Below are 26,102 nucleotides of genomic sequence, written 5' to 3'. Positions count from 1 at the left end.
TCCTGGGGAAAAGTGCTCACCTTCCTCTTCTCAATACAAGCTGAGCGCGGGCTGGCCCAGCAACCTTGCTGCCCTGGACACCTAGTGCAGGCTCCTTTCCTCACAATTTCCTCTCCCACCAATTTCAGTAGCTCTCTGGGGCTTGGTGCAGCTACTCCTCCTCAGGACATTCTGTGCCAAAAAAATTCAAATTCTGCGCTCAATATTTTAAAATTCTGCAAGTTTTATTTGTCAATAAATAAATGTAGAGGCTCCAGCACGGCAGGGGGAGCACAGGCCACTGATTTGCTGAAGGTGGAAGATCACCCTGCGGCCTCCCCACTCCCAGGACACAGACTTAGCCGTGAGCTGGCACCTGACCCTGACGCAGCACAAGGCCTGGGCTTGCCCCAGAAACACTCTGGGGCAGGCAGCTCAACCAGGCAGGGTCTAAGTGTGGAGGGGCTCAGTGTGGGGGGATCCAGGTGTGGGGAGAGAGGGTTTTGTGTGGGACAATCTGAGTGAAGGCAGCTAAGTGGGGGGTCTAGGTGTAGGGGGATCTGGATGCACAGAGGCTTGTTGGGGGTGGGTTCTAGGTGAAGGACCAATGGGACTCTGCAGGGCTTCCAGGTGAAGGTGGTTGGGGCTCAGTGGAGGGGTCTGGGTGTGGGGGGCTCAGGGTGGTGCAGGGGGTGGGGCATCAGTGTGGGGGTTTGAGTGTAGGGAGCTTAGTTGGGGGTGGTCTGGGTGCAGGGGTGGGAGTCCGGAGGCAGGGGATCTGGGTGCAGGAGTGGTCCAGATGCAGGGGTTGAGGTTCAGTGAGGTGGGGTTCGGGTATGGAGGTTCTGAATGTACCCGGTGAGGCTTGGCAGCAGTGTCTCAGTATGGGAGGTCCGGCTGCACAGGAGTTGGATGGATGGGGGAGCAGTTTCCCATACAGTGACCCCTTCCCCCACAGTTGAGGAGCGATGGGGGCAGGAAGCAGGGGAGGATGCTGAGCTTTCTGCAGCTGCGGGAGGTTTCTGGGGTTGGATCTGACACAGCTCCAGACACTCCTTGCAGGGGAAGAGGAAGTCCTGTCCTCTCCTGCCTCCAGCCCAGTCGGCATTAGCAGCTGATCCCGGCTCAGGGTAGAAGCCACTGGCTGGGGTGTCCCCAGCCCCATGGTGATTTACCTCTCCGCCGGCTGCTCCGGGTGCCTGAAACAATGTACCTGCTCTGCCAGGAGTGGTGCATGACTGCTCTTGCAGCTTCCCTGTCAGAAAGTCATTTTTCTGCAGGAAAGCAAAGAAATCTGCGGAGGATATTAATTCTGCGCACACGCAGTGGCACAAAATTCCCCCAGGAGTAAGCTACAGCGCCGTCTGGGTCGGCTTCCATCCACCCATAGCTACCCCACCAGCTTTCCCACTTGCCCAGCACAGGAATTAGTATGTGCTGACAAAGCATTACGAAACAGCCACTGCAGCTCAAAATAGGGATTTATTAGTATGGGAGCAACCGTATGTACAAGAGCAACCATGCCAGTCCAGGTGCACGTTATTTACAATATACATTTCTTCTGTACAGGATGGGCTGTGTACAAAACATTGGCCGATGGCTCAGCCATGGGCAGGACATGCGGGCAGGGTCACCCCCATTCACGCGCACCTGTCAACCCTGACACGCGCAGGAGGATGCGTTTGTGCATTGTCGTTCTTATGTGTTAGCAAAAGGTGGTCGAGTCAAACCAGGGAGAAGCGAGCGGGGCGGCACCAATGCAGGCTAACCTCACAAACCAGCACCCATGGGCAGCGGAGGACCACGGGTTTTTGCCAGGATGGCATCTTCAGCGTGGAGAGGGGCTGCTAGGTCGTGGAGTCTGCAGAAGCATTCCCCCTTGCTTCCCCTTCACACGTTATGCAGTTTCCCAGGGAAGATGCACCTTCCCCCAAATGCTGCCAGTTCCCATCCAGGCCTGGTTTGCCAAAGCTCAGTCACTTCATGCTGCATGCAGAATTATTTACTTGATTTATGAGCACGAGCCAGTTGCCTGTCTGAAGCCTGATCTACGTTGCAAAGTTTTGCGGCAGCTATGTTGGTTAGGAGTGTGAAAACTCACTCTCCCACCTAACATCGCTAGGCTGGCTAATGCCCCACTGTAGAGACCGTCATACCAGCAAAAGGGGGCTTTTGGCCAGCACAGCTATTTGGTTTGGGGAACTGGTATAAACTATACCACCAAAGCACTCATTTCAGCTGCATCCCCACCAGAAGGGTTTGCCAGTATAACCAGCAAACCTTTTCTAGTGTGGACAAGGCCTGAATGTCTAACTGGCCACCTGCAGGCACGAAACCCAATCTGTCCATGTAGTCAGACTGTGAAAGTGCAAAGTAGGCACTGGTGGCCTGGGCCCGGGGTTTCTGAGCTACTGAAAATCAGGTCCTGCCCTTGGACTTGTTTGGGCACGTTGGGCATGTGTAGTTTGTATTACCCTGTGTCACAGGACACAACACACACCCAAGGGGCGGTACACAAAGGGCTAGTGGCACATTGTGGAATAGTCCCTTTAGTTACACGGCTTGGGTGCTTTACCTGGACCACAGCATCTGGGCAGGCACAGTCTGTGGGGAGACGGTGCGCCCAGTACACTGGACACCCGCTCTCTGAGGAACCCCCCTGCTACAGGAGCATGATTTTGTTTGCCCCAGGTCCCCATGCCTCTCTTTGCCCTGAGCAGGGAGGAGGGCATGGTGTCCCTCAGACCTCCATAAGCCAGGCGACTTTGTACAAAGGATGCTCTAGACAAATACATTCTGTGAGCACATTTAAACAGCAGCCGTGGCTGGTGACCCAGCCAGGCCTCCTCAGTGCAGGCCTCGGTGGTGAAGCAGCAAACGATGAAGCTTAGAGAAGGCCAGCTGGACTCCTCGGGGCTCCAGGCACTTGCTTCTTGGCCGGGGGGATGTTGAGCCACATCTGGGTGCACTAAGATGGGAGAGAGCATGGACCTGTGACTGGTCAGGCCTTTCTCAAGGGCTTCCCTTTTGTTCTGTGACTAGTCTGGTTCAGGGCCCAGACCACGTAACCAAAATCAGCCTTGGAAAGGCCAGGAGATGCCTGGAGCCAGAGGAGTGGGGCTGGCAGAGTCTTCGGCAATCTCCTCTACCTCCAGTGAAGCAGGCTGGGCAGGAACCTTTGCTCCTCATCGCTGGGCTCCTTACTCAGAGAGCGGCGGCCAGCCGGGCTCTTCCCGGGATGGAGAAAGGGCCAATGGTGAGACCCAGGGACTGTCGGGCACCACATTGGCTACCACGACAGCCCTGCCAGCTGGCTACTCCCCCAGAGATGATCCAGGGGGCGGGGGCATGTGAGATTTAGCATGCTAGGCTTCTGGCTAACGCACCCCCAGAGGGGCTGGAGCCAGTCTTTAGGGACAGTGCAGTGCGGCCTGGCTAGCTTACCGCCCCCAGCTCACGCCAGCACCTGTAACAAGGAGCAGCGGCAGAGCATGCTAGCTCCGTTACGCTCGGGCTGTTGGTACTGGACTGTGCTCGGGGTGGCCTGGGCAAGACACCTCCCTTCTCTGTGCGTCTGTTCTGTCTTCGCCCCTGTGCTTGGGGACGGCGCTGGCCTGGCTCCCTGGGCTGCTGCAGAGCCCTGCTCCCTATTATTACCGGTAACTGCAGAGCGCTGGTGGGGGCCGGGGATGCTTCACAGGCAGCAGGGGCATGGCCGGCTTCATTCGAAGCAAGCAGCAGCCCTGTGGGCTCTGCATGACCACGCGGCCAGCCTTGCCCTGGCTGCCTGCAGCTGCTCTCCCCTGCTGCTGCACGGGGTCACTCACCGGCACGGCGCAGCCACCCGCACTGGGAACAGGACAAACAGCCCAGCCCTTCCCGGAGCGAGCCCCTTGGGGAAAGGCCCCGATGCCACGCGCAGCCTTGCGGCACAGAGAGAAATATATACTCACAGCCGAGTGTCTGACTAAATACGGCCAGCGCCGGCTTCACGGCCAGTGGCACAGCAGGTGGGCAGCACCCCAGGGACAAGTGTCGGGGGGAGCCGTGTTAGTCTGTACCCACAAAAACAACAAGGAGTCCGGTGGCACCTGGAAGACTAACAGATTTATTTGGGCATAAGCTTTTGTGGGTAAAGCACCACTTCTTCAGCTTATGCCCCAATAAATCTGTTAGTCTTCCAGGTGCCACCGGACTCCTTCTTACCCCAGGGACAGGGGCCCTGACAGGCAGCCAGAGCGAGGTTGCAGGGAGAAGGGCAGCGAAGGGAAGGGAGCAGTGGGGACAGGCAGACACTGGAGATCCCCATGATCCCGGCTCAATGACTGAGCTAGAAAGGAGCCGTGCAAAGCCTCTGCTCTCAGTAATGCGCAGGGGGTCTCCCCACGGGGAGCAGAGGGCCCCAGTCTCCTCCTTGGGGCAGGGCCATGTGCCACCCTCACTGAACCTCAAAGGCTCAACACCCCCTCTGGCTGCCCAGGACAGGTGCTCAGGCCATCACAAGTACTATGCCCTGGACTCAAACATAGGGCCTAAGACCCAGCCAGGGCTTCTAGCCAGCCCAGCTCTGCCAGATGTGTTTGGTGGGAATTGAGCCCTGGGGGCCTCCCAGCCCAGGCAGCCCTTGACACCAAGGGACGAGCTGGAGGGGAAAGGTGCCGGGCTGGGTGGGCAGAGGAGGGGGTCTACAGCCTGTGTCCCTGATCCCAATGGCAGGGGTTTGGCCACGTGGCAGAACCAGCACGTTGCCTTATGCTAGCCACAGCACACACTGGCCCAGGAGCCTCAGCCCAAGGACTCCTTTCCTTCCAGGCGAATCAGAAGCAATGTAAACAGAAGGGTCTGAACAGTTCCTCCCCCGACATGTTTAGGGTCCCCACCTTCCAGACAGATCGCCCCAGCCTGCTCCGGGACCCCAAGGAACTGGGCAGTACCAGCTCCGCAGGTGGGAAGGAAGGAATGAAACACTCTGGGTCCTGCTCCGACAGATCTGAGAGAAGCTGGGCTCCAAGTCACGTCCTGGATCCTGCCCATCCTCAGCCAGAGCAAGCGATTGGGTCCTTCTGCCCTCCCATGGGGAGACACCGAGCTAGTGGGGTCCCTGCTGTGCAACACATGGCGTCAGACACTACCCGCAGCCTGGTGAGTCCCGCTGGCTGATGTGCCATCTTGCTGGTCACTAATGTCTATAAATATAGAGCTGTATATATATTATATATGTACATACACACATCCCCACTAGCAGGGTATCTCAATGGAGGTCTAAGAGGGGCACGAGCAGTCAGGCTGGGGGCAGGCAGCGGTGTTTGTGGCACGCCAGGGAAGGATGGCTGGCAATTTTTAGGCAGCAGGGTCATCTGGAAGCCATCTTGGTTCGGTTCTTGAGCACGAATGTCGGTGAGAGTGGCAGGTGATGCCCAGGAAGTCCGAGCTCAATGGGAGGTATGCTCATTGGAGAGCCAATTTCTGCAAAGGTGCTAAAACTGCGGAGTTGTTGTGAGCCTGTCTCCTGGCGCCTGTGAAGCTGCCAGGGCCAGGCCCAGCAGGGCGGCAGTGGAGTCCTTCACTGGTGTTTGGCAATGTGCGTGGGCTGGATGTAGAGGGATTGCGTCTTCCTCCCCTTGCGCGGTGTGGTATTCAGGATGTCCATGCTCTTCCGGCTCGAGCTGATGACATCGGTCACGAAGCTGGTGCAGTCACTGCAGATGTCCTTCAAGATGGAGCCATGGGTGTAGATGTGGGGGAACTCCTCTTCCACCCTCCGCCAGTGCAGGGAGCTGCAAGACACAATCATGAGAAGCAGCCGTCCACTTGGAAATACCTCTCCGCTCTGTGCAAGGACTCAGAGCACCCCAGCCCAGGGAACTGTCAAGCCTCTGATTTGCATTCTCCAATACTAGTGACGTAGCCTCAGTAGTTTCAGAAGCTTGACAGAGACCAGACAGAGAGAGAGAAAGGGGCAGGAGAGGAGGACAGAACTCTGTGGGGCACAGGCTACTCCTGAGGGCATTCTGCGCCAAAAAAATAAAAATTCTGCACCGAAAAATTAAAAATTCTGCACAAGATTTTAAAACTCTGGAAAATTCTGCAAATGTTATTTGTCAAATAAATGTGGAGGCTCCAACATGGCAGTGGGGAGCACAGGCCACTGGCTGCACAGAGGTGGGAGATTACTGTGCAGGTCCCCCCACCCCAGACACGGACTCAGTGGTGAGGCTGCACCCACCCCTGACACAGCACAAGCACCGGGCCTGCCTCAGAAACACCCCAGGGCCCTGCCCCTCTGTGCTAGGTGCACCAGATGTGGTCAGGCAGGCTCAGCAAGGCAGGATCCAACTGTGGAGGGGCTCAGTGTGGGGGGATCCAGTTGTGGGTTGAGAGGGTTCTGTGTGGGGCAATCTGGGTGCGGGCAGCACAGTGGGGGATCCAGGTGCAAGGGGGATCTGGATGCACAGGGGCTTGTTGAGGGGTTCTGGGTGCAAAGGTAATTTGACTCTGCAGGGGGGTCCAGGTGAAGGTGGCTGGGGCTCAGCAGGAGGGGTCTGGGTGAAGGGGACTCGGGGGGTGGGGTCCAGATGCTGGGGGAGTGGGGCTCAGTGTGGTTGAGATCAAGGTACAGCTGACTGGGTTTCGGTGGGGTGGGGGTGTAGGTGGCTCTGCGTGGTGGTCCAGGTGCAGGGGGAGTGGGGCATATCGGGGGGATTCTGAGTGAAGGGGGGTGGGAGTGAGGATCAGCAGAAGGGTCTGGGCATGAGGGAGTGTGGATGCACGTGGGTTGGGCAGATGGGGGAGCAGCTCCCTGTACAGGGATTCCTCCCCCTGCAGCTGAGGAGCGATGGGTGCAGGAAGCAGGGGAGGGAAGAAAGAGTTTGCAGAGCTTCCTGTAGCTGGGGAAGAAATCTGGGGGTGGGTCTGAACCAGCCCTGGATGCTGTACAGGGGAAGAAGTAGTCCCGTCCTCCCCAGCCCAGCCAGGACTAACAGCTGAGCCCAGCGCAGGGTAGGAAGCAGGGTCTTCCCCAGTCCCGCTTCCTACGCCACTGTGATTTACCTCTCTGCTGGCTGCCCTGGGCACCCAAAACATACTGCTGGGGAGGGTCGCATGACCGCTCTTGTGGTTTCCCTTTGCTTCCCCGTTGCAAAGTCATTTTTCTGCGGGGAAGCTTAGAAATTTGCGGGGAATATAAATTCTGCACATGTGCAGTGGTGCAGAATTTCCCCAGGAGTAACATGCAAGGGAAGTTGGAGATGGATCCATCAAATCAGACCCCACAGGAACGGCCAGAGAGGTAGGATGAGAACCAGGAGGGCCCGGAGCCATGAAAGCTCAGGGAGCACATCACGGCACACAGGAGCGTAAAGCATCCTAGAGGCTGAGGAGGGGTGGAACACAGCCCTTGGACTTAACCAGGAGTTGGTGGCTGGAGATGTCGGTGGGAGCGGGTTTGGTGGAGTGGAGAAGCTGCAGCTGGACTGGAGGGTCCTCCAGGAAGGAGTTGGAGGAGAGATTCAAGGCAATGGCTGTAGCCAGCAGGATCACTGAGCCTGGAGGGGATGGGTGGGTTTGACAAGGGAGGAGACCACAGCATGTCTGCATTGTGGGGGAGGAACCTGAACAGTTGTGGGCCTTGATAGGTTGGAGATCATGGACAGGTGGTTTGGAGATGCAGTGAGTGACACTGCAGGGGGTGAGGAGGGAGCTCAGCTCTTGAGAGACCAGAGGGAACAGCACCTGGTGAGCCCAGGGCAGGCAGCAGCCAAGCTAGGGTGGAAGGGCACACTAGGAGGTGAGAGTCGGCGTGCTCAGGGATTTGCTGGTGTGGGGCGAAGTTGCCGAGGAGGGTGCGGGGGCTGTGAGGGAAGGCAGAAGGGGAGCCTGGCCAAGGAGGGGTCAGGGAGATGGTAGGGGACAGCTGCATGGCAGAGAAGACACCAGCACAGGGGGTGGCTGTGTTGGGAGGAGACGGGATGGATGTTTCTGCTATTAGCAACCTCAGTGACGATGGTGCTCCCCACTCTGGTTTGCATGCCCTGCCCGGGGTGCACGGAGCTCTGCAACCAACCCAATGCTCTGCATAGGAACCGCCAGGAGACAAAGAGCTGGCTTTTGCTGGAGAAGGCCCAGCCCAATACACGCCACTTCTGCCAAAGGGCCATTTTCAGATGTCTGTGGGATCTGCAGAGGGATGCCTGGCTCTCTACGGTGTGCGGTGCCCATCAGCCCAGCTACATAGGGGAAAGGCTGACGGTTCACTTCATCCCAGTCTGTCCGTCCCCCTCACCCCCCTCCCCTCACCGTCAGCGGGGGCTGCACCACGGCTTTAGCAGTGGGTGCTGCTAGTACAGGCTCTTACATTACCCAGGGCCTGATCCCTCATTCCTCACATCCCCCATGGCTTCAGCCAATGCAACCTCAGGCCTCTAGGTCACCCTGCCTCTTTCTCTCCTGACATATGGCCCCTTGTCCAGTGGCTCCAGATCCTGGCCGGGTGCCAGCAGCGGGAAGGTTGTGTTGGAGAGGCCATGCGCCCCCTGTACTGGACGAGGACCTCGCTGCAGAGCCGGGGTGGGGCGGCACGAAGCACCGGGGGGAACTTACTAGAGGGCGTCTCTCCTCCTCAGCGGCACAGCTTTGGCATTCAGAGATCCGGGGTGGTTCTCGAAGCCCAGGGCATAGACGGGAATGTGAGCAAGCTTCTTCGAAGGCATCTTAATCTGCAGCACACACACACAGGAGAAGCAGCAGAGGTCAGTGTCAGATGGGCCCCTGGGCACTTTCTGAGCTGCTGCCACGGCCACTGTCCGTCTGGCACAGCTGCACCAACATGTATCTTCTTTCCTGAGCCTGACACGGCTAAGTGACATGGGGAAAGGGGGCAAGTTCCCCAGGCCAGAGGCAACCACAAAAGTGAGCCAGCTTGAAGCCGAAGTCCTGTGTTCCCACCCAGAGGATTTACTGGCTGAGGCCATGGCTCACCTATGCTGGGTGATTTATGCAGGGATTGGGCCACATTCTGTGTCAGCTTGTGTCCAAGGAGGGACCGCAACGTGCCTAGCACAGCTCCCCGATACTGAGCTCACAGCATCACTCCAAGCAAATGCTTTCTGACAGGCCCCAGCTCCCCCCCGCAGAGGGTCCCCCTTGGGCCTGCGTCATTTCTGACCAGGCCACTTCCTGCAGCAGAGGTGGGGGCCTGAAAGTTACTTTCACCACTTACAAGTCAGTTAAATGGAGGGGCCTGTAACAGTTTGTACATTGGGGGTGCTGAGAACCACTGAACAAAAGTAAATCCTGTATACGATGGAAACCACTTCAAGCCAGGGGGTGCAGCAGCCCTCCCCGCAGCACCCATAGGTCCAGCACCCCTGGTTAAATATGGGGGAGGCCACAAAGAATCATCTCCCTGACCCTTCCCACTGTGCTATGGCCAGTGTCCTATATGGTGGGGTGACCATGGTGGCCAGGAGTTAGCTAAGCAGGCCCCCCAGTACCTGCCCTTCCGCTGCCAGCCCACAGCCAGCTCAGCATGGCGCCTCCCTGGCACAGTGGGTACATTCACATGCCCTCAGCGGGGCTTCCCGGGCCCAACCCCTCACCATCCCACGGGCACGCTGCACTCTGAGATCACTGTCAGACGTGCGACTTTGTGGGGGGATGGGGGGGGTGTTCCGAAAGTGAGACAAGGTGGGGGTGCCCCCAGAGTAAGGAGACAGGAGGCCCCAGACAATGGGCACAAGCTATGCGGTTGGTTCTCTTGGGACTGATTCTTGAAAGTGTCTCTTACCTTCAGGCTGCAGGAGGCGCAGACGGATCTAAAAGCAGAGAGAGAATCCCAAGGGTCAGTAAAGAACCTCATTCCTCTGCCCCCTGTGCACCTGCCCCCCAAAGCAGGGGACCTTTTGCTCACCTCTTGCAGAAGAGACAGGCTGGGGGCCAAGAAAACAAAGCGAACTTTGTTCTGCAGCAGCAGCATATCTGTAGGTGGAGAAGGGCCGAGGTAAAAGGTCATGGTCTGTATTTGGTAGGATCCCGACACCCCAGGGGCTGTCTGCTGGCCCTTTCCTCACACACTCACGCCCTAGACCAAGGCAATCGCCCAGCCCTCACCTTCCCTTTCTTCAGGCTGTTATAGAGTTCCTTGCTCTGGAGGAATTTCTCCATCTCAGCCTTTACCAGCACTCTGCGCACGTCGATCATCTCCTCCACGGTCAGAGCCAGGCTGTCTATGGGGTGGCTGAACTCCTGTGTGCAGAGAGCAGGAGGGCACTAAGCACCAAAGCAGTCGGGGCGGGGGCAGTCCCGCCCCAGGCCTGGCTGATCGCTGCCCAGCCACAGCCTGAGCTGAGCCCCTTTAATTCACAGACTGAGAGGAGGCACAGCATTCGGCGGGGAGCGAACTAACCCACCTTGTGTCCATGGCTCAAGCACCTTTAAGGGTCCCATAGGAGATGGCAAGAGGGAGATGCAGCTGCTCACACAGGTGTGGAAGGGAGACTGAAGGGACAGCAGCATGGACGAGCTCCCAGGCCCTGCCCCCCATGATTCCCCTGCATTTGTACCTGGCTGCATGAGGGCCCCACAGCACTGCATGGCTGGGTCTGGCTGTGGGGATGTACAGCCAGGCCAGCCATGTGCAGCCATATTCATTCAGGAGAGAAATCCAGACTTGGCACTCCTTATTTGCATCCTTTACTCTGCTACAGTGACTGTGGGGATCAGGTCCCGCAGTCTGGGATTAGTCCTGTTCTGCAGCAACTCCTCCAGCCCCGCCCCTCACCCCAGAACTCAGTTGGTGCATTTCTATCCTGACCTACAGCACCCTGTGAATTCTCTCCCAGCCTTCCCCTCTCTCCAGCTCACTGATGCCCTGCAATTTCACACTGCACCCCCACTACTCCAGCCCTGGCTTGGCCCACCCACAGCTCTGCTGATGCCCCTCAATCCCGACCCGCAGCTCCCTGCCGTTCCCATCCTAGCTTCACTGTCCTTCAAAAATGTTGCAAGTGGAGACTAAGCCGCACCAAGTCAGGGCTCAGGGCAAACTGACCGACACCATCCAATTTGTTTCAGGGAGATCTGCCCCCGGCCCCAGCAGCCTGACCACCCTCTTCCACCCACAGGTGCCCCTCCACCAGCAGCAGCTTGAGCCCCTAGCCCACGAGCCCCTCTGGCTATCCCCTCCAAATCTGAGTGAGCGGCGTGGCAGCCCGGTGCAATCTGGGGCCACTCAGGTGTGGCCTGGCTGCCCCCTCGCAGGGAGCGAACATTATTAAATCAGGAGTCGGCAGTTTTCTGGCTGTGAACGGGCGTCTCACTGACATCCTGGGGGACTTGGTCAGCACGGCTCAGGGCTCCAGCCTTGGACAGCTTGGACGTATGCAAATCGGACACTTACCAGCCACAGATGCTTGGAGCTGCTGTCTGGGGTGGAGCTGGAGCCGCCCTCTGACCTTTCCGCCAAAGCCCCGAGGGAGCCGCGGTCGGACGTGAGCGGACCAGCGCTGGGTGGGATCTGGTGGTAACTGGCTGGGAACGAACCTGGACGAGAATAACACAGGCAGCCAGAGTCAGTCCGGCTAGGTCTGCTCCTCCCTGAACATCAGCTGAGAAGGAGCGCTGGGAACCCTCTGGCCTGGGACCAGAACCAAGAGGGACCCGGGGGAAGGAGGCTGTACAGGGTCTGGCCGTGGCCAGCATGGGGAATGGGCTCCAACAACTGCACTTCTTGCTGGGACAGAGCCCGATGTGGGAGTGACACAGAACAGGGCCAGAGCCAAAGGCTGTGTGGCCACGAGGCGTCCTCTAGAGGTGCAGAGCTTAGGGAGAAGGGGAGGCAGGGAGAACCCTGACAATGGTTTTGGGGTTCCCTGCAGGGGCGCAGTGCTGTGCTGACTCTGGGCATTGCTAACCAGCAAAGGGTTCCATAGGTGCGGAAACTAAGGGTGCGGGGGGTGCTGCAGCATCCCCAGGATTTACATGGGGCTCTACTCCTGGCCCCGCGCCCGGGGTCCCAGCTGCCAGTTCCATGCCCAGGGTCCCAGCTGCCGGCCTTGCACCTGGGGCTCCCTGCCCATCCCCAGTTGTGGCCCCAGCCTCGGTCCCCTTGCTGCATCCCCCCCTCCTGGAGCCATGGCCCTACTCCCAGCCCCAGCTCTAGGGGGCAGTGAGGGGTGCAGACAGGGGTAAGGGCAGGCGCAGCTCCCCCCCATAAAGAGTGTTCCAGCACCACTGAAGGGTTCTGCACTGTGCAGCTGAGATGCAAAGGAGCTTCTGGCAAGCTAATACAAACAAGGGCTGGTCCCCAAACCCGGATTTTGTATGGAGCCTGGCACCCCACTGCAAAGTCTCCTATGGGGGGCACACCTTCCATTAGTGGAGGAGGTGTGAATGGAGACCCAAGCTGGGATTGCACCTGTGTACCCTTTGCAGGTGCAATCCCCAGTGCCTCCAGAGACAGTTGCTCTAGGCAGGTGCAGTTCCAGCTGGTGGGAGGAGAGGGAAGACAGGGAGGCTGTATCAGCTGGGGAAGGGAAAGGAAGGTAGGAGGAACTTGCCCTTGGTTTCCATGCTGATCCGTGCAGTATTCATGCTACCTGAGCGGGGTCTTAGCTCAGACTCCCGTGGTTCCAGATACCCTGAATCAGGTTGGCTGTTGCCCCTCTCACTCTGGAACTGGGCCAGGTCCTGTTCAGAGAAGGAGCGATCACGCTTCAGGGGGAGCCCTAAGCCAGGCTCCCTCCCCATCTCAGCGCTTGGAGACTCCTCCTCCTGCGAAGGCACACAGAGCAACATGAACACGAGGCCCTGGGCCGGGGACGTGCTGTAAAAGTGACCCTGTCCTGCAGTTGCCAATGGGCAGCTTTCTGGACTGCCAGGTCCCTGACCCAGCCTGGCTGGCGCCCTCTGCACCCACTCTGTGAGGCAGCGTCAACACCTTACTGTGCCCAGAGAGCCCATGGAGAGGGCATGGAGAGGTGCGATCCACCCCTTGGGAAAATGGTACTGGATAGATGGCTGCACAGATCCCATTTATCACCATCTGTCCTTTCCCCTTCCCATCACCCGCCATCGGCTGCTTCCTTATAACCCTGTCCAGGTAAAGCGAGCTCAGAAAATGGAGCACCGCTCTGTTCCTGCCATGGATACCCACAGCAAGGAAGCAGAGAGAGCACGGAGCCACAGGGAAGCAGGTTGCCTTGACAAGGTCTCAGCAGAAATGCTCCTAAATGCACCTTGCTAAAAAGAGCATCAAATCGTTGTCCACTTTCATATCCTGTGTTGTCCAACTGGACAAGATGCCTAAGATATGGTGGAAAGCTAGGGTAACAGCTACACCAAAGCCAGGAAACCCCTTCCAGCTAGCTACTGTCCATGCTTCTGAGCCATGTTTACAGACTTCTGCAGTAACTAATTCTGGGAGAAGCATGCTCACAATAGAGGCGGCTCTGGGTGATGACCAGGCAGGCTTCAGACCAGTAGGAGCATTTGTGACCAAGTTCTTGCTCTTACCACCTCTATAGGAGATGGTTTCCAGCAGAAGGAGAAGACGGGGCAGTGGTTCTCAACTTGACAGCAACATATGATACCGTCTGGCACGCTGGCCTGCTGATCAAGATGTTACCTCAATGGGTTGCTCTGGCTATGGAAATTATGCTTCAGGACAGACAATTCCAAGTGATACTAGGCAATAAACTGAGCACATTCTGGACCCAGAAGAATGGACTCCCTCAGGGATCTATCTGTTCTTGCACCAATCTTTTTCATCATATTTGTGGATTATCTATCTGCCTGCAACAATTTCAAGGTAATTCAAATATGCAGATGGCATCTGCCTAATTTCAAGAGACAGAGACTACAAAAAGACTGAACTAACGCACGGCAGCTGTCAGTGGCTATTGCAAGAAGTGGAGACTTAAGCCCAGTGTGTCAAATACTGTGTGGTATCATGCTTTTGTTTCCATCACCTCAAGATGTCATGAAACTCAACACTTTCTTGAATGGAGAATGATTAACACATGATCCAAAGCCTGTATATCTTGGAGTAACTCTACGCTTGCATAATGACAGGTTTCAGAGTAGCAGCCGTGTTAGTCTGTATTCGCAAAAAGAACAGGAGGACTCGTGGCACCTTACAGACTAACCAATTTATTTGAGCATGAGCTTTCGTGAGCTACAGCTACCCCGCTCAGGTAGCATCGAATGCATCCGATGAAGTGAGCTGTAGCTCACGAAAGCTTATGCTCAAATAAATTGGTTAGTCTCTAAGGTGCCACGAGTCCTCCTGTTCTTTCTACCCTTGCACAATCCGCACACCGACCTACAAGGATCACCTCACCAAGATAGATCAGAAGATTAAGAGCAGAAATGTCCTTCTACATAAGCTTGCATGCTCAACTTGCATTCTCAAACACCGCTCAGCTTGGAGCTAGCTCTCTGCTGCTCAGCTGGAGAAATCTGTGTTTCATTCAATGTGGTTAAACTCTCCACCCATGATATACAACTGAATCAAGCAATGAGACCTCTCTCATATTCCACCTCCCAACACCAGCAAAGACAAAATCCAGGAGGTGCCACAACTGCACTTGTCAAAGACACATGGAAGCGCCTCGCCCCCATCTCATCAGCAGAGACCAAACTGGCCACGTTACTAATCACTTCTACGGAGGAATGGGAACAAGCTAGAAACTCTATAGGAAACTCCTTCCTCCTCAGCCTGATGAGACAGTGCCTGGCTTCAGGCTGCCCCACTGCCTCTGGGACAAGCTCCACTCTTTCAGAAGGGGGTGGCGAGGGGTGCGATAAATGGCCACACCTGGGGATTCAGAGACAGCCCTCTGTGATGCAGTTGAGGACACCACACACCTACTGAACGGCAGCTCCTCTTGCGCTGGCCTATCAGGAGGACTTTCCAGACCCCACGCTGCTGACGCCTAGGGTCCTGACCAGCTGTAACATATGATGCCTGCCTAAGCCCTTTTGATAGTCTTTTCTTTTATTGACTTAGAAATCTCTCTTTTATCTCCCTAATTTGTATTTTGAACTTTTTGCCATTTTTATTGTGCCACCACAACACCAACACAAACCCTTTACTGGCTGGTCAGTCCAACAAAGGAGGCAACACAACAAAAGCCCCAGAGAGGCTGAGAGCCTGATCTCCCACCCAGCTGGGACCCTGGTGCCGTTGATTCATTTATTTGAATAAAGAATTTTGTGCTGGCAAGACGCACTGGTGTTCCAGCCGTGCAGCCTCAGCACAAGCTCCCACACCCCGTCCTGTTCAGCCAACCATGAGGTCCTCTGTGCAGACACTGCTAATGGGGCCAGCTCTGCTGGTTGTTTTTGTGGGATGGCCAGAGACCAATACCCAGGCTGTTCCCAACCAGCAGAAAGCAACAGCTTGTAATCCCTATTGTCCTGGGCTGAATTTGAACTGGTGACCTGGAGGTGAAAGGCATCGCCCTCGGGAAGGCAGTACTACCCCTTTGAGGGACAGGCTGAAGCCTACAACTGGGCCAGCCTGGGGGGTAAGTGAAGGAGGCCCTGCCCCACCCTAGAGATGGGCTATAGAAACAGGAAGAGGAAGTTGAGCAGAAGTCATGCAGGTAGAAGTGAGGGATAGTTTTTCATCAGGCTCTGGGAAACCAGCTTACTCAGAGAGTGTCTGTGAACTTTAAGTTTGGGAGATGACCCAGGGCCCTGTGGTGAGGGCCTCTTAGCCTGAAGCTCTAGTAAAAGGCCACATGCTATTTATTAGTGTGTGTGGGCTTCTCCTTGCCTTGGGCTCTCCCATGAACCCATTGCTGCCCCACTCAGGGGAAGATAAGGCAGGGCATGCCCTCTGGGCTGCCAGGGGCAGGCAGGGACTGCCCACCTCCTTACAGTAAACAATTCCTGAGCCTGGCCCAGCCAGTCTTGTAGAGCCCTCTCTTGCTCCCGCCAAAGCCAATAGAAGAACTCCTGACTGTACTCGGGGCAGGGCCGTGCCATTGACATCAAGAAGGGTCACGTGGCAGGCTTGAAGGTGAGCTCTGCCCCGCAAAACGACTCAGGGCACATGGCTTTCAGATACAGAGCCCCTCTGCCATGCTGCGGTGCTGATGTCAAGAGATGTGTCTCCCTGCCAGCCATCCCCTTATTGCCTCAGAAGATAACACCGATACCAGCAGTCCTGAGCACCCTCCCACCAGTGACCACAGAGAAAACCAGCGCTTACTTCAGAGATATTCATCTCCTCCATCTCGGCCAGTGTCGGAGCCTTGAGAAGAACCCTTGGCCGCAGGCGCTGGGCGGGGGTGCTTGAGTCAGGTACAGAGAGGTTGATGCAGGAGGTTGACTTCATGTTGCTGGCGCATGCGTTAAGGATGCAGGGAAGGGAGCCAAAACCTGCAAGGCAGGAGAGGGGAGAGACTCACACAAGTGCTCAGGCCAGGGCTGGTAGAGGATGGGGGGATGGCATCCACCTAGAGGGGAGGGCTTCCCTGTGGCCTAGGGATACCTTCGTGGGGGCTGCAGTTTCAAACTGCCCCCTGAGCCCATATGGGAGGGAAGTAGCTATGAAACATCTCTGCATGGACGGAGCACAGTGCAGGGAACTTCTCACCCTGCCATGGGACTGGGGGCCAGAGCTGGTGGGTGCTCGTGCCCCACACAAGGCCTGGACTCATGAAGCAAATGGGGCCTAGAGGGCCAGCCCGATGCCAGACTGCTACATCTCAGCAGGCAGCGGGAAGGAATTTACCTTTGGGGTAGAGCTGCCAGTCAGGCCTTCCCCTCAAATTGGAGCAGTCGTGGCCTCTGAATTTCCTCACAAACCCAGAGAAGCCCAGAGCCCGCTGCACAGGGGAGGTGGGAGGGAGGAGCTGGGCATGCTGCGTGCGGGAGAGGGGAGCTGAGCGGGCTGGGGGCTCGTAAAACTCTGTGAATGTCCTGGGTTCAAACCCGGCTGGCAGCCAGTGCTGGGCACCGTTAACCTGGTGTTTGTTTTTATACAGAACATCTGGAACGGTTCACATTTCAACAGCACTCTGATTTCCCTTCGCGGGCAGCTTTCAGAGCGCCCTGCATCCCCCCTCAGGACTCTCAGAGATGAGCCGGGGTTTCTGGGCCCCACACAAGTTCCACACACTGAGGCAAGGCCGGGGGTTCTGGATGGAGCCGTGTGGCTACATGCTCCCTGCTGGGGCGGGCTGGGGTGGTACCTTTCTGACCCTGCTGCCGCATCTCGACTGGGCGAAGTCTTCTCTCTTGTTTGATTTCTTCCAGAATCTTCTCGTGGAGCGTCCTCTGCTTCTGGGGTATGGGGCGCAGCCGCCTCTCGGACGCCTGCAGCAGGGGCAGGAGCAGACGAGACAGGCTGGTTAGAACAGAGACGCTGCCCTGGGCAGTGGTGAACCTAGGCTGCCCAACCAAGGACGACTTGCCAGGAGCCCCAGGGCAGCCCCTCACTTCCCTTACAGAGGTCACATGGCTGCCACTCCTGTTTTTACAAGGACAGCGTGGCCTGTGGAGACAGAGCACTGTTGGCCTGAGACCTGCCGTCTCTCCAGGCTGCCTGTTCATGCTGGACAGGGGAGTAGCCACGACCGCGCTATCACCCCATGTAATATGCTTGGCCCCCAGGAACAGAGATCACAATGGGGCCCACAGAGAGCACTGGGATTCTCGGTCCTAAAGCCCATGCTGCTGCCCCTGGAGCCAGCCGCGAGGGCCCAGTGTTACTCTAGCAGGAGGCGCCAGGGCGCAACTAGCTCATGCCAGCAGGGTCCCAGCTGAGCCTCGCTCCACAGCTCCAGCCGGCAGCAGGCAGGGCCCTCACACCTGCTCCTCCTTACTAGGCCAGTGTCAGGAAAAGGGGAATGTGCCCCTGGAAGGGGGCTCTCAGGATGAAGCGGAGAGGAGAGCAGTCTCCAGGGCTGGGACCCTGCACGGGACCAGGGCATTGCCTGGATTTGAGGGGTGCATGTACGCCAGAATGTGATCAAGCTAACTGCAACCATATTATGTGCACTCAGCCACCATGAATTAATGAAACAGAACACCAAATAGTTAAGGGCTAATTTGGAGACAGGCTTTCAGAAGCAAGGTCATAGCTACTGGCAGTTTTGCTAATCAGTATGGGAGGACGGGAAGAAAGAGTAAATAACAGAGACTGAAACAAAGATAGGTGGATGGACAGCCTTGAGTCTAGACGCCTCTGCTAGTAAAAGTTTATTGAAAGTTAGGAAAAGTGAGGACTTAGGTTATAATGACCTCTGCTATGTGTTTAGTAGAAGTTAGTTATAAGAAATTCAGATAATACAGGAGCAGTGGGAGCAGTCCTCAGGAGCAATCCAGAGAGAGACGTTTTCCTGACATCTTTACTCCCCGGCAGGCACTGACCTCTCATTGATTACTCAATACCGTCTCAGAATACAGGTAAATATGTGGGATGTTCTAAACCTATTGCTTATATTCTGTGTGTGCCTAAATCTAATAAACTGCAGTGTTAGACAAAAGCATGCTTACTTGCATTTCTCCTTGATCAGACAGAGTTGCTGAGTTCCTGTTGATTTATTCCTTACACTGCCTCTAGTGAAATAGTTAAGTTGCCCCTGTTGGGGTTCTGATAACCCCGGGTAACAAGGGGACACTGGAGCAATGCTCCTGCCATTAGAAAATCCAGACAGTGTGACAGCCTCCTTCAGAAGGGAGGCTCCTTCACTGAGCCAGCGATTTAGAACCCGTTTCCTCCCGGGGGTTCTCACGTGCCCCAGAGCACCGGATCGGTCAGAAACCCACAGCCCAGGCACTACAGAGGTCACATGGATGTTACCTGTTTCAGTGGCGGCCGTGACCGTATAAAATCCAGAATGCGTTCGTGGGCATCTTTCTTCACCCTGGGAGGGATGTCACCATCCACCTAGTCGGGAGAGGAAGGGGCAGATAGAGGAGGGAGAAATAATGACTCTACAAAATAGGAAATGACTACCTAGGAAGGAGTACCGGGGAAAGGGATCTGGAGGTCAGAGGGGGACACAAGCTAAATATGAGTAACACTGTTGCAAAAAAAGCTGACATTGTTCTGGGCTGTATTAGCAGGAGTATTGTGAGCAAAACACGAGAAGTAATTCCCCTGCTCTACTCCGCACTGATTAGGCCTCAGCTGAAGCATTGTGTCGTCCAGTTCTAGGTGTCGCATTTCAGGAAGGATGTGGACAAATGGGAGAAAGTCCAGAGAAGAGCAACAAAAATGATTTAAGGGCTAGAAAACATGACCTGTGAGGGAAGATTGAAAAAACTGGGTTTGTTTAGTCTGGAAAAGAGAAGACTGAGGGGGGACATGATAATAGTTTTCAAGTACTTAAAAGGTTGTGACAAGGAAAAGGAGAAAAATTGCTCTCCTTAGCCTCTGAGTATAGGACAAGATGCAATGGGCTTAAATTGCAGCAAGGGTGGTTTAGGTTGGACATTAGGAAAGACTTCCTAACTGTCAGGGTGGTTAAGCACTGGAATAAATTGCCTAGGGAGGTTGTGGGGTCTCCATGGTTAGAGATTTTTAAGAGCAGGTTGGACAGACACCTGTCAGGGATGGTCTAAATAATACTTAGTCCTGCCTCAGTGCAGGGGACTGGACTAGATGATCTTGTGACACTGCACTCCATATTCTTCATAGCGATATTATGATATGATTATAGCATAATTATGATGTATTTTATGCAAGATAAGTCATGTGAGGTGTCATTGGAAAAGTTATGATTCGCTGAATATGATTATCCTATTTGTATGCATGTGTCATTTTTATCTGAAGTTATAAAAACTAACTATGTATCTGTACTTCAAATATAGTTACACCTGGGTAAGGCCCACAGGACAAGATGTATATCTGGTTGGGAAGGACCTATTCAGGGCAATGAGCCATTAGGGAGAACAATAGGCCTTAGGAGAAGCTTATTTCCTGCCTGGTGAGCCTTCCTGAGAATGCTACAGACAGCCTGAGTGATGGCTGCTGTGAATCTACAAAGGCATGTGACCAGGCCACATGATGCTGGACTCCATCTTGGGATGCCAGTATTTTTCCACAGACTGGCTTAGGAACCAAGCTTTGGATCAAAGGGTTCCCGCCATACGCAAAAGCTATATAAGGCAAGGAGTGACATCATCTGGGGTTCTTCACTCCCCATCCAAGACGACTCCTGGAAACACCTAAGGAACAAAGACTGAACTGGGGGAAGTGCTGGACCCAGGCTAAAGGCATTTCTAGCCTGTGTATGAAACACCTGGGGATTCCAAGCTGTAAAGCAAGTGCAGCTTGCCCCTTAAGGATCTGCAACCTGCTTGTATCATCTCTTAGAGTGAGAATCTGCTAATTCATATCCAGTCTAGTCCTAGGATTCTCTGATATGCGGAGGCACTAGGGTGAGTTGGTCTAAGTGGAGGGGCATGTATTACCCTGGGGGTGGCTCTGAAATGTCCAGTGCGGGGTGTCCCAGCAGCAGCATGAGCCCTACAATGAGCTAGGCCTTCAGCATCAACAGGGCCAGGATGTGAGGGTAGGGCGCGGGGTCTCGAGCCCAAAGGCAGATGGTGTGTCACTAGGAGCGGGTGACCCTTGCACTCCATGGCAATCACCCCGTGGCCATGGCTCAGGCCCCTCGGGCATGGCTGTGCTCACCATGACTTTGCGAAGCTTGTAGTTGCGTGCCCGGATGTCCTGCATCAGCATTTCAAAGGGCGTCAGCTGGTACTCGGTGGGCAGGGGGTTGTACTGCTTCTCCTGGACTTTCTTCAGCTTCACACCATCGCGTAGCTCCCGCATCAGCTGCACCCACAGCCTGGCCTGGAACAGATACAATGGGCAACTGCTCCTTACCGAGGAGATGACCCACGGCATCACTGGCTTCCCCATGGGGGAAGGGAGCCCCGGCTAATCATGGGACATGAGCGCTGTGAACGGAGCCCAGCAGGGGCTCTATGTGTGCTCCCCCCGCCACTGGGACTTGGCTGGGGTAGGTCGGGGGGAGGTAGCATGCTTAGCCCTGGTGCGGGGAACCGTCCTGCGCTGGCAGGGAGATGGACGGGATCACCTCACACTGCCCTTTCCATCTCTAACTCCAATGGGGGTGGCAAGCGGCTTCCAGTCTAGAGCATGAGACTATGCCCAGAAGCCTGTCAGGAACGAAGGCCTGCAGCTGGGCCTGGGATCAGCTGACAACCACAGCCGAAACTGGCCAGACGGCCTGCCTGGCTGAGCACATTGCCAGGGCTGCTCCTAAGCCCAGCAGCAGTACTTGGCCAATGCCTGCTCAACGCACTCGCCCACAGTTCCGATCTCTCCTGCGTTTGCCTTGATCCAGCCTGTTCCTGCCCTCCTCCTGGTTCCTCAGCCCTTCACTGGGCTCCTGATTCCTAACGCTGGCTCTGAGCACCGCTGCTCCGACCACTGGGCCTGACCACCCATGTCCTGGTCCATGCCAAAGCCAATGGCCTGGCTATTGTGGCTTTCTTGGCTGGGCAGGCTGAGGTGAGAGGGCAGTGTCTGTACTGCAAAGGTGTCCGTTTCCTTCCCAGCTCTCCTGCTCCCTGGGGAGCAGTGGGGGGAGGCTCTGGATCATGACCCTGATGCTGGGGAGGCAGGGTCAATGCCCCATTCTCTAGCTATGACCTGTCCAAGTGCCCCCCACTTCCCCCCGGGTTCCCTACACTCTCTACGCCCCTCCCAGTGACCGCAATGGCCGCAATCATTCTGCCTCTCTCAGGAATCTGTATCCAGTCCTTGAAGGGGAACCCAGCAGGACTTGGGGGGCTCCCCCATTTTTGTGATGACCTCCCACCCACACTGTCATGGCAGACTAGATGGAATGGTCCATCAGCATCTCTTTTGTTGGCCAGAGGTGATATAAATCTGCAAGGTTGAGCACGTAGTCTCTGCAGCACCCCTAGCGCCTGCTGTCCCAGGAACAACTGGGTCTCCCCTGCAACACGTCTAAGCCACCAGTGTTTGCAGGTCCCCACACCTCTGGGCCCGCGGGGTCCCAGCCCTTCTCCCCAGGGGCTTCTTCTGTTCATTAGGCTGCCAGAACAAGAACGCCCGGACAGGAGGTTTCCATCAGCCCGTCACTACCTCTGTCTTCTGCAAGGCAAGAGGTGCTGATCAAAGTGCCCGCAGGGAGACGACTCTGCACCACTTACCCAATCTGTGTTCCGCAGGTTATCGAGCTCATCCGTTGACCTCTCCTCCAGCTCTTCCTCCTGTTCCTTCAGCTTCCTCAGCATCTGCAGCAGCACAGAAATGTCACGTTCCCCATGCTGGGTCCCCAACACCTCAGCAGCCAAACCTGCTCCTAGGAGAATCCTGGCTGAACAGGTCCCGTAAAAAGAGAGACCCCCTGGGCATGAGGAAAGAGTGGAGTGCCCAGATTCTCGGCCCCCATCTGCCCCGACTGCCAGTCCCTCCCCCTGGATACAATTACACTCCCATTAGGGGTTTGGGCGGTGTCGAGGACTTCCATCAAAGCTCCACAAGGCTCAACTTCCACAGGCTACTGGGCACTGAATGTGCCTGGCCAGGTACAAGTCACAAAGAAGGGATGGTCCCTGCCCCAAGGAGCTACTCTGCAGCAGCAGCAAGTCTGGTCATGCATTGGGTCTGACCCCAGCCACCCACTCCCCTAGCTGGGGCCTGTTAACCACAGCTTAGGGTAGAGATCTGGGCAGGAAGACCATCCAGGTGCCATTGACTGGAGTCCCGGGAGGTTCTTAGCCAGGAGCATGCTGGCCCAAGGGAATATTCATGATCTGTGCTTATGGGTCTTGCCAAATACATCCTAGGACTGTTCCATCTCAACTGAGCCACGTGGAAGCACCTCTGGGGGAGGATGGGAGCTGGCTTCGCATCCCCCCTGGATTCTGGGAGCACCTGGAATGGACTCTAAGCACAGCCCCTGTGTCTTCCCCAGCAGCAACATGTGCCCCAGGAGAAGCTCTGGACACTTCGATTTCCATGCAGTTTTACTGTTTGGCAAGCTGAGGCCTGGCCTGTTCGGTCTGGATATTAAAGGTCCCATGGCACTTCCTGGGAGAAGAGGTTTTGTCACTTCCCTACAGCGTTGGGATGGATGGATGGTTACTGCCTTTCCCCCAGAGGGGCTGCATTTCACTGGAGCTGTGTGTAATTCGGAACACGCTCTGGGGACCTTTGGAATGACAGGCAGCAGAGGAATAAGAACTATTACTTATTGCTAATAAACCCACCGCAGCTCAGAGCCTAGCTGTCACTGAGAAAACCCTGAGACCCTGTCATTGCTGGAAAATTGTGGTTGTATTTCCCGGGCTCATCTCATGTGATGCTGCAGCATTGTCCACTTCCACCGTGCGCCATCTGACCTGGCCACAGCAGGGAGCTGCTGACAGCCCTGCACTCTGGCTGGTGCACAGACAACTGCCCCGGGAATATGCTGCAGACTTTCTAACCCGTGATTGAAATAATGGAAGGTGCATTTCCCTCAGCTGGAAGGACCTGGGCCAGCCTGTTCAAACCATATGGGAGAGCCAGGAAGTCATCAGAGTGGGAAGGGCAGCTCTAGGGGCAGTATTTGGCACCTCGCCGGTTCTGCCCGCATCAGATCATCTTTGGCAATCTTAAATCCTCCCCACAGCCCGACCCATTCTGCATGGCCTGCGTGCCTATTGCATGGAGCTGGATAATAACATGGTGGCTGCTTGCAGCTGCCTCCTGGATGTCATTACGAGCAGGGATAGTGCATCTGGGCAGGTGTGGGCCTGCTGCGAAGGACTTGGGGGAACCTTCTAATGCCTTGCTGCCCGTGCCTGTGGGCTGCAGTGTCAGAGGTCTGCATAGATTCCAAGGCCAGAAGGGACCACTGTGCTCATCCAGTCTGACTCCTGGATAGCACAGGCCAGAGAACTGCCCCACAATAAGTCCTACAGCAGATTTTTCTAAAATAAAATCCTGTCTTGATGTAAAAGTTATCAGTGACGGAGACTCCGCCATGGCCCTGGGTAGATGGTCCCAGTGGTTAATGACTGTCACTTTAAAAAAGGTACGTCTTATTCCCAGGCTGCCCTGGGAAATGGGTACTCATGCCCATGTGGGAAGGGCATCCACAGCATGTGGACATGGGGCAGTCTGCATAGTCCTGCCATCATCTTGTGACCCTAAATATATACAGGGTTTCCCTTCCAGTGTTCAGGCTGTGTGGGCGGAGCGCCTGCTGAACCTCTCCGCCACATGCCCAACATCAGATGAGTGCTTACTGCAGTCAGTGGGTCCTTGCTTCCTCCCACCCTATAAATGGGGTCACAGCCTTTCCCCCACACCCCCGCAGCATCTCAGAAATTCTCCCCTCCACCAGGCACCGCAATGCCCAGCAGGACATCAGGCTCCCTATGTGGCATTTCTGGAGCCCAGCACAACTCATGCCCCAGGCATTGCTGGAGACACGGGTGTCGGGATGGATGACCAAGGGGAGGTGGACACATTGTTCTTGAGCTGTTTCATAAGTTTAATGAGCAAGTAAACAGACTCTTTGGTAACACCGCTGACCCCAACAATTCCCGACCACATGCCTTTGCTGTTGGATTTACGAGCTCACTTCCTGGAACAGATTATTGCCTTGTGATTACCCATAAGGGCGAAGCTCAAGGCAATCCTAGGAGACTGCAGCTTTATCTTTAACCCCCTTGAGGCTGGGACTGCGGGTTTGCCTGACTTGTGCCAGAGCAGGTGCTACAAGACACCAAACCCCTGCCGTGCCAATGGGGTCTTGAACACCCCACCTATCACATAGGGAATGGTGACGCTGTAGAACAGATTCACTCCCCTGCAAAGGTAAATACTGGGCCTCGTGGAGCATCCTGGAGACTCCCCTGCACATCCTGCCACGTCTGTTTGCCTGTAAGCTCCTAGGGGGCAGGGGCTGCATCTCACACAGCATCACACACAATGGCTGCGCTAGGGGGTCATTACAACCTCTGGGAGGAGAGGCAGAGAAAAGCAAACCAAACAGACTCAAAGCCAGTGACTGACGCACACAGCTCAGCTCTGCAACCTGGGTTCTGCTGCCACCGAATTGCTCTGCCTTCTCTCCCCTCATTGGCTCTGCTGCTTGGTGAGATGCTATGTTCTGTGGAACAGGGACAATCTCGTACTGTGTGTGTGTACATCACAATGGGGCCCTGATCCTGACCAGGGCCTCTGGGCACTATTACGATACCAGTCATCATCATTATCTTAGGCTAGAGCAGCTAGGTACACCAGGAAGAGCCAAAGATTCAGACTCCTGCCCTCCCAGACCTGCACGTAACTAGTGATATTCCTCCCGCTAGTCCAGGCCTTGCCAGAGAACCAAGGGTCTGGCCCCTCTGCGTTTAGCAATGGAGCAGTCAGCAGGGTGCTCTGATGCACACAGTTCCATTCCTGTATTACTGCTTTTACTTCTCCTACTTAGGGGGACCCAGGAGCTATTCCCCCATCCCGCTCATTGCAAGCACTAGCTGCTCAATAAAGACTGTAAGCTCTAGGACAGGGACCAGGGGCAGGTGTGTGTCTTGTACAGCATTAAGCGCACTGTTCAGCAGTGCTAATTACCTAACAGGTTTCAGAGTAGCACTCCGATGAAGTGAGCTGTAGCTCACGAAAGCTTATGCTCAAATAAATTGGTTAGTCTCTAAGGTGCCACAAGTCCTCCTTTTCTAATTACCTAACAGGAGAGTCCGGCCATAGAAGAGTGTAAGTGTTCTGTGGTATCTGGCCACCAGATGGCACACCTGAGATACTCACTGGGACTGCAGGTATTGTGCTGGGAATTCCCTGCCTGAGCACACTGGGCCATGTCCACAGTTCCTGGGTTGGAAAGCTGCCAGCTGGGGGAGCTGCGTGGGCACACTATCAGTCAGGGCTGGGGTGGGACACGGTCTTTTAAAAAGAGACAGAGGAGCTGAAATTAGCTGTTGAATGGCAGCTCTGGGTTAGGGCTCAGGGATGCTCGTGGCTTTCCCCACACCAGGATATAGGGAAACCTCTCACAGAAAGCTAATGAGCCACCTCTCGGCCTAGCTATCGAGGGTTTCAAGGGGCTTACCTCCTGATTTCTCCTGGTGCCCCATGTTTATACAATCTCATCCTG

At 55.6% G+C, this 26,102-nt stretch overlaps 1 protein-coding gene across 5 annotated transcripts in view; it reads right to left on the bottom strand.

The window, feature by feature from the left end:
- Window positions 1-1,442: 1,442 nt before the first annotated feature.
- SPIRE2 (spire type actin nucleation factor 2) overlaps window positions 1,443-26,102 on the bottom strand; it is a 46,148-nt gene continuing 21,488 nt past the window's right edge. For 2 of the 5 annotated variants that reach the window (XM_073308267.1, XM_073308271.1), the window contains 12 exons: window positions 22,147-22,230; window positions 20,630-20,794; window positions 18,791-18,877; window positions 17,178-17,301; window positions 16,193-16,362; window positions 12,534-12,747; window positions 11,375-11,517; window positions 10,087-10,221; window positions 9,887-9,954; window positions 9,764-9,791; window positions 8,578-8,693; window positions 1,443-5,756 (listed from right to left, as the gene is read on the bottom strand). In XM_073308267.1, the coding sequence (XP_073164368.1) occupies window positions 5,543-5,756; window positions 8,578-8,693; window positions 9,764-9,791; window positions 9,887-9,954; window positions 10,087-10,221; window positions 11,375-11,517; window positions 12,534-12,747; window positions 16,193-16,362; window positions 17,178-17,301; window positions 18,791-18,877; window positions 20,630-20,794; window positions 22,147-22,230 (1,548 nt within the window). In that variant the 3' untranslated portion in view covers window positions 1,443-5,542. The remainder of the gene's footprint in view (window positions 5,757-8,577; window positions 8,694-9,763; window positions 9,792-9,886; window positions 9,955-10,086; window positions 10,222-11,374; window positions 11,518-12,533; window positions 12,748-16,192; window positions 16,363-17,177; window positions 17,302-18,790; window positions 18,878-20,629; window positions 20,795-22,146; window positions 22,231-26,102) is intronic. The other 3 variants (XM_073308268.1, XM_073308269.1, XM_073308270.1) reach the window with 3 other exon arrangements.

The sequence above is a fragment of the Lepidochelys kempii genome, chromosome 12 (genome assembly GCF_965140265.1).
Source record: "Lepidochelys kempii isolate rLepKem1 chromosome 12, rLepKem1.hap2, whole genome shotgun sequence".
NCBI lineage: Eukaryota > Metazoa > Chordata > Testudines > Cheloniidae > Lepidochelys > Lepidochelys kempii.
This window is presented reverse-complemented; position numbering and strand designations above follow the sequence as displayed.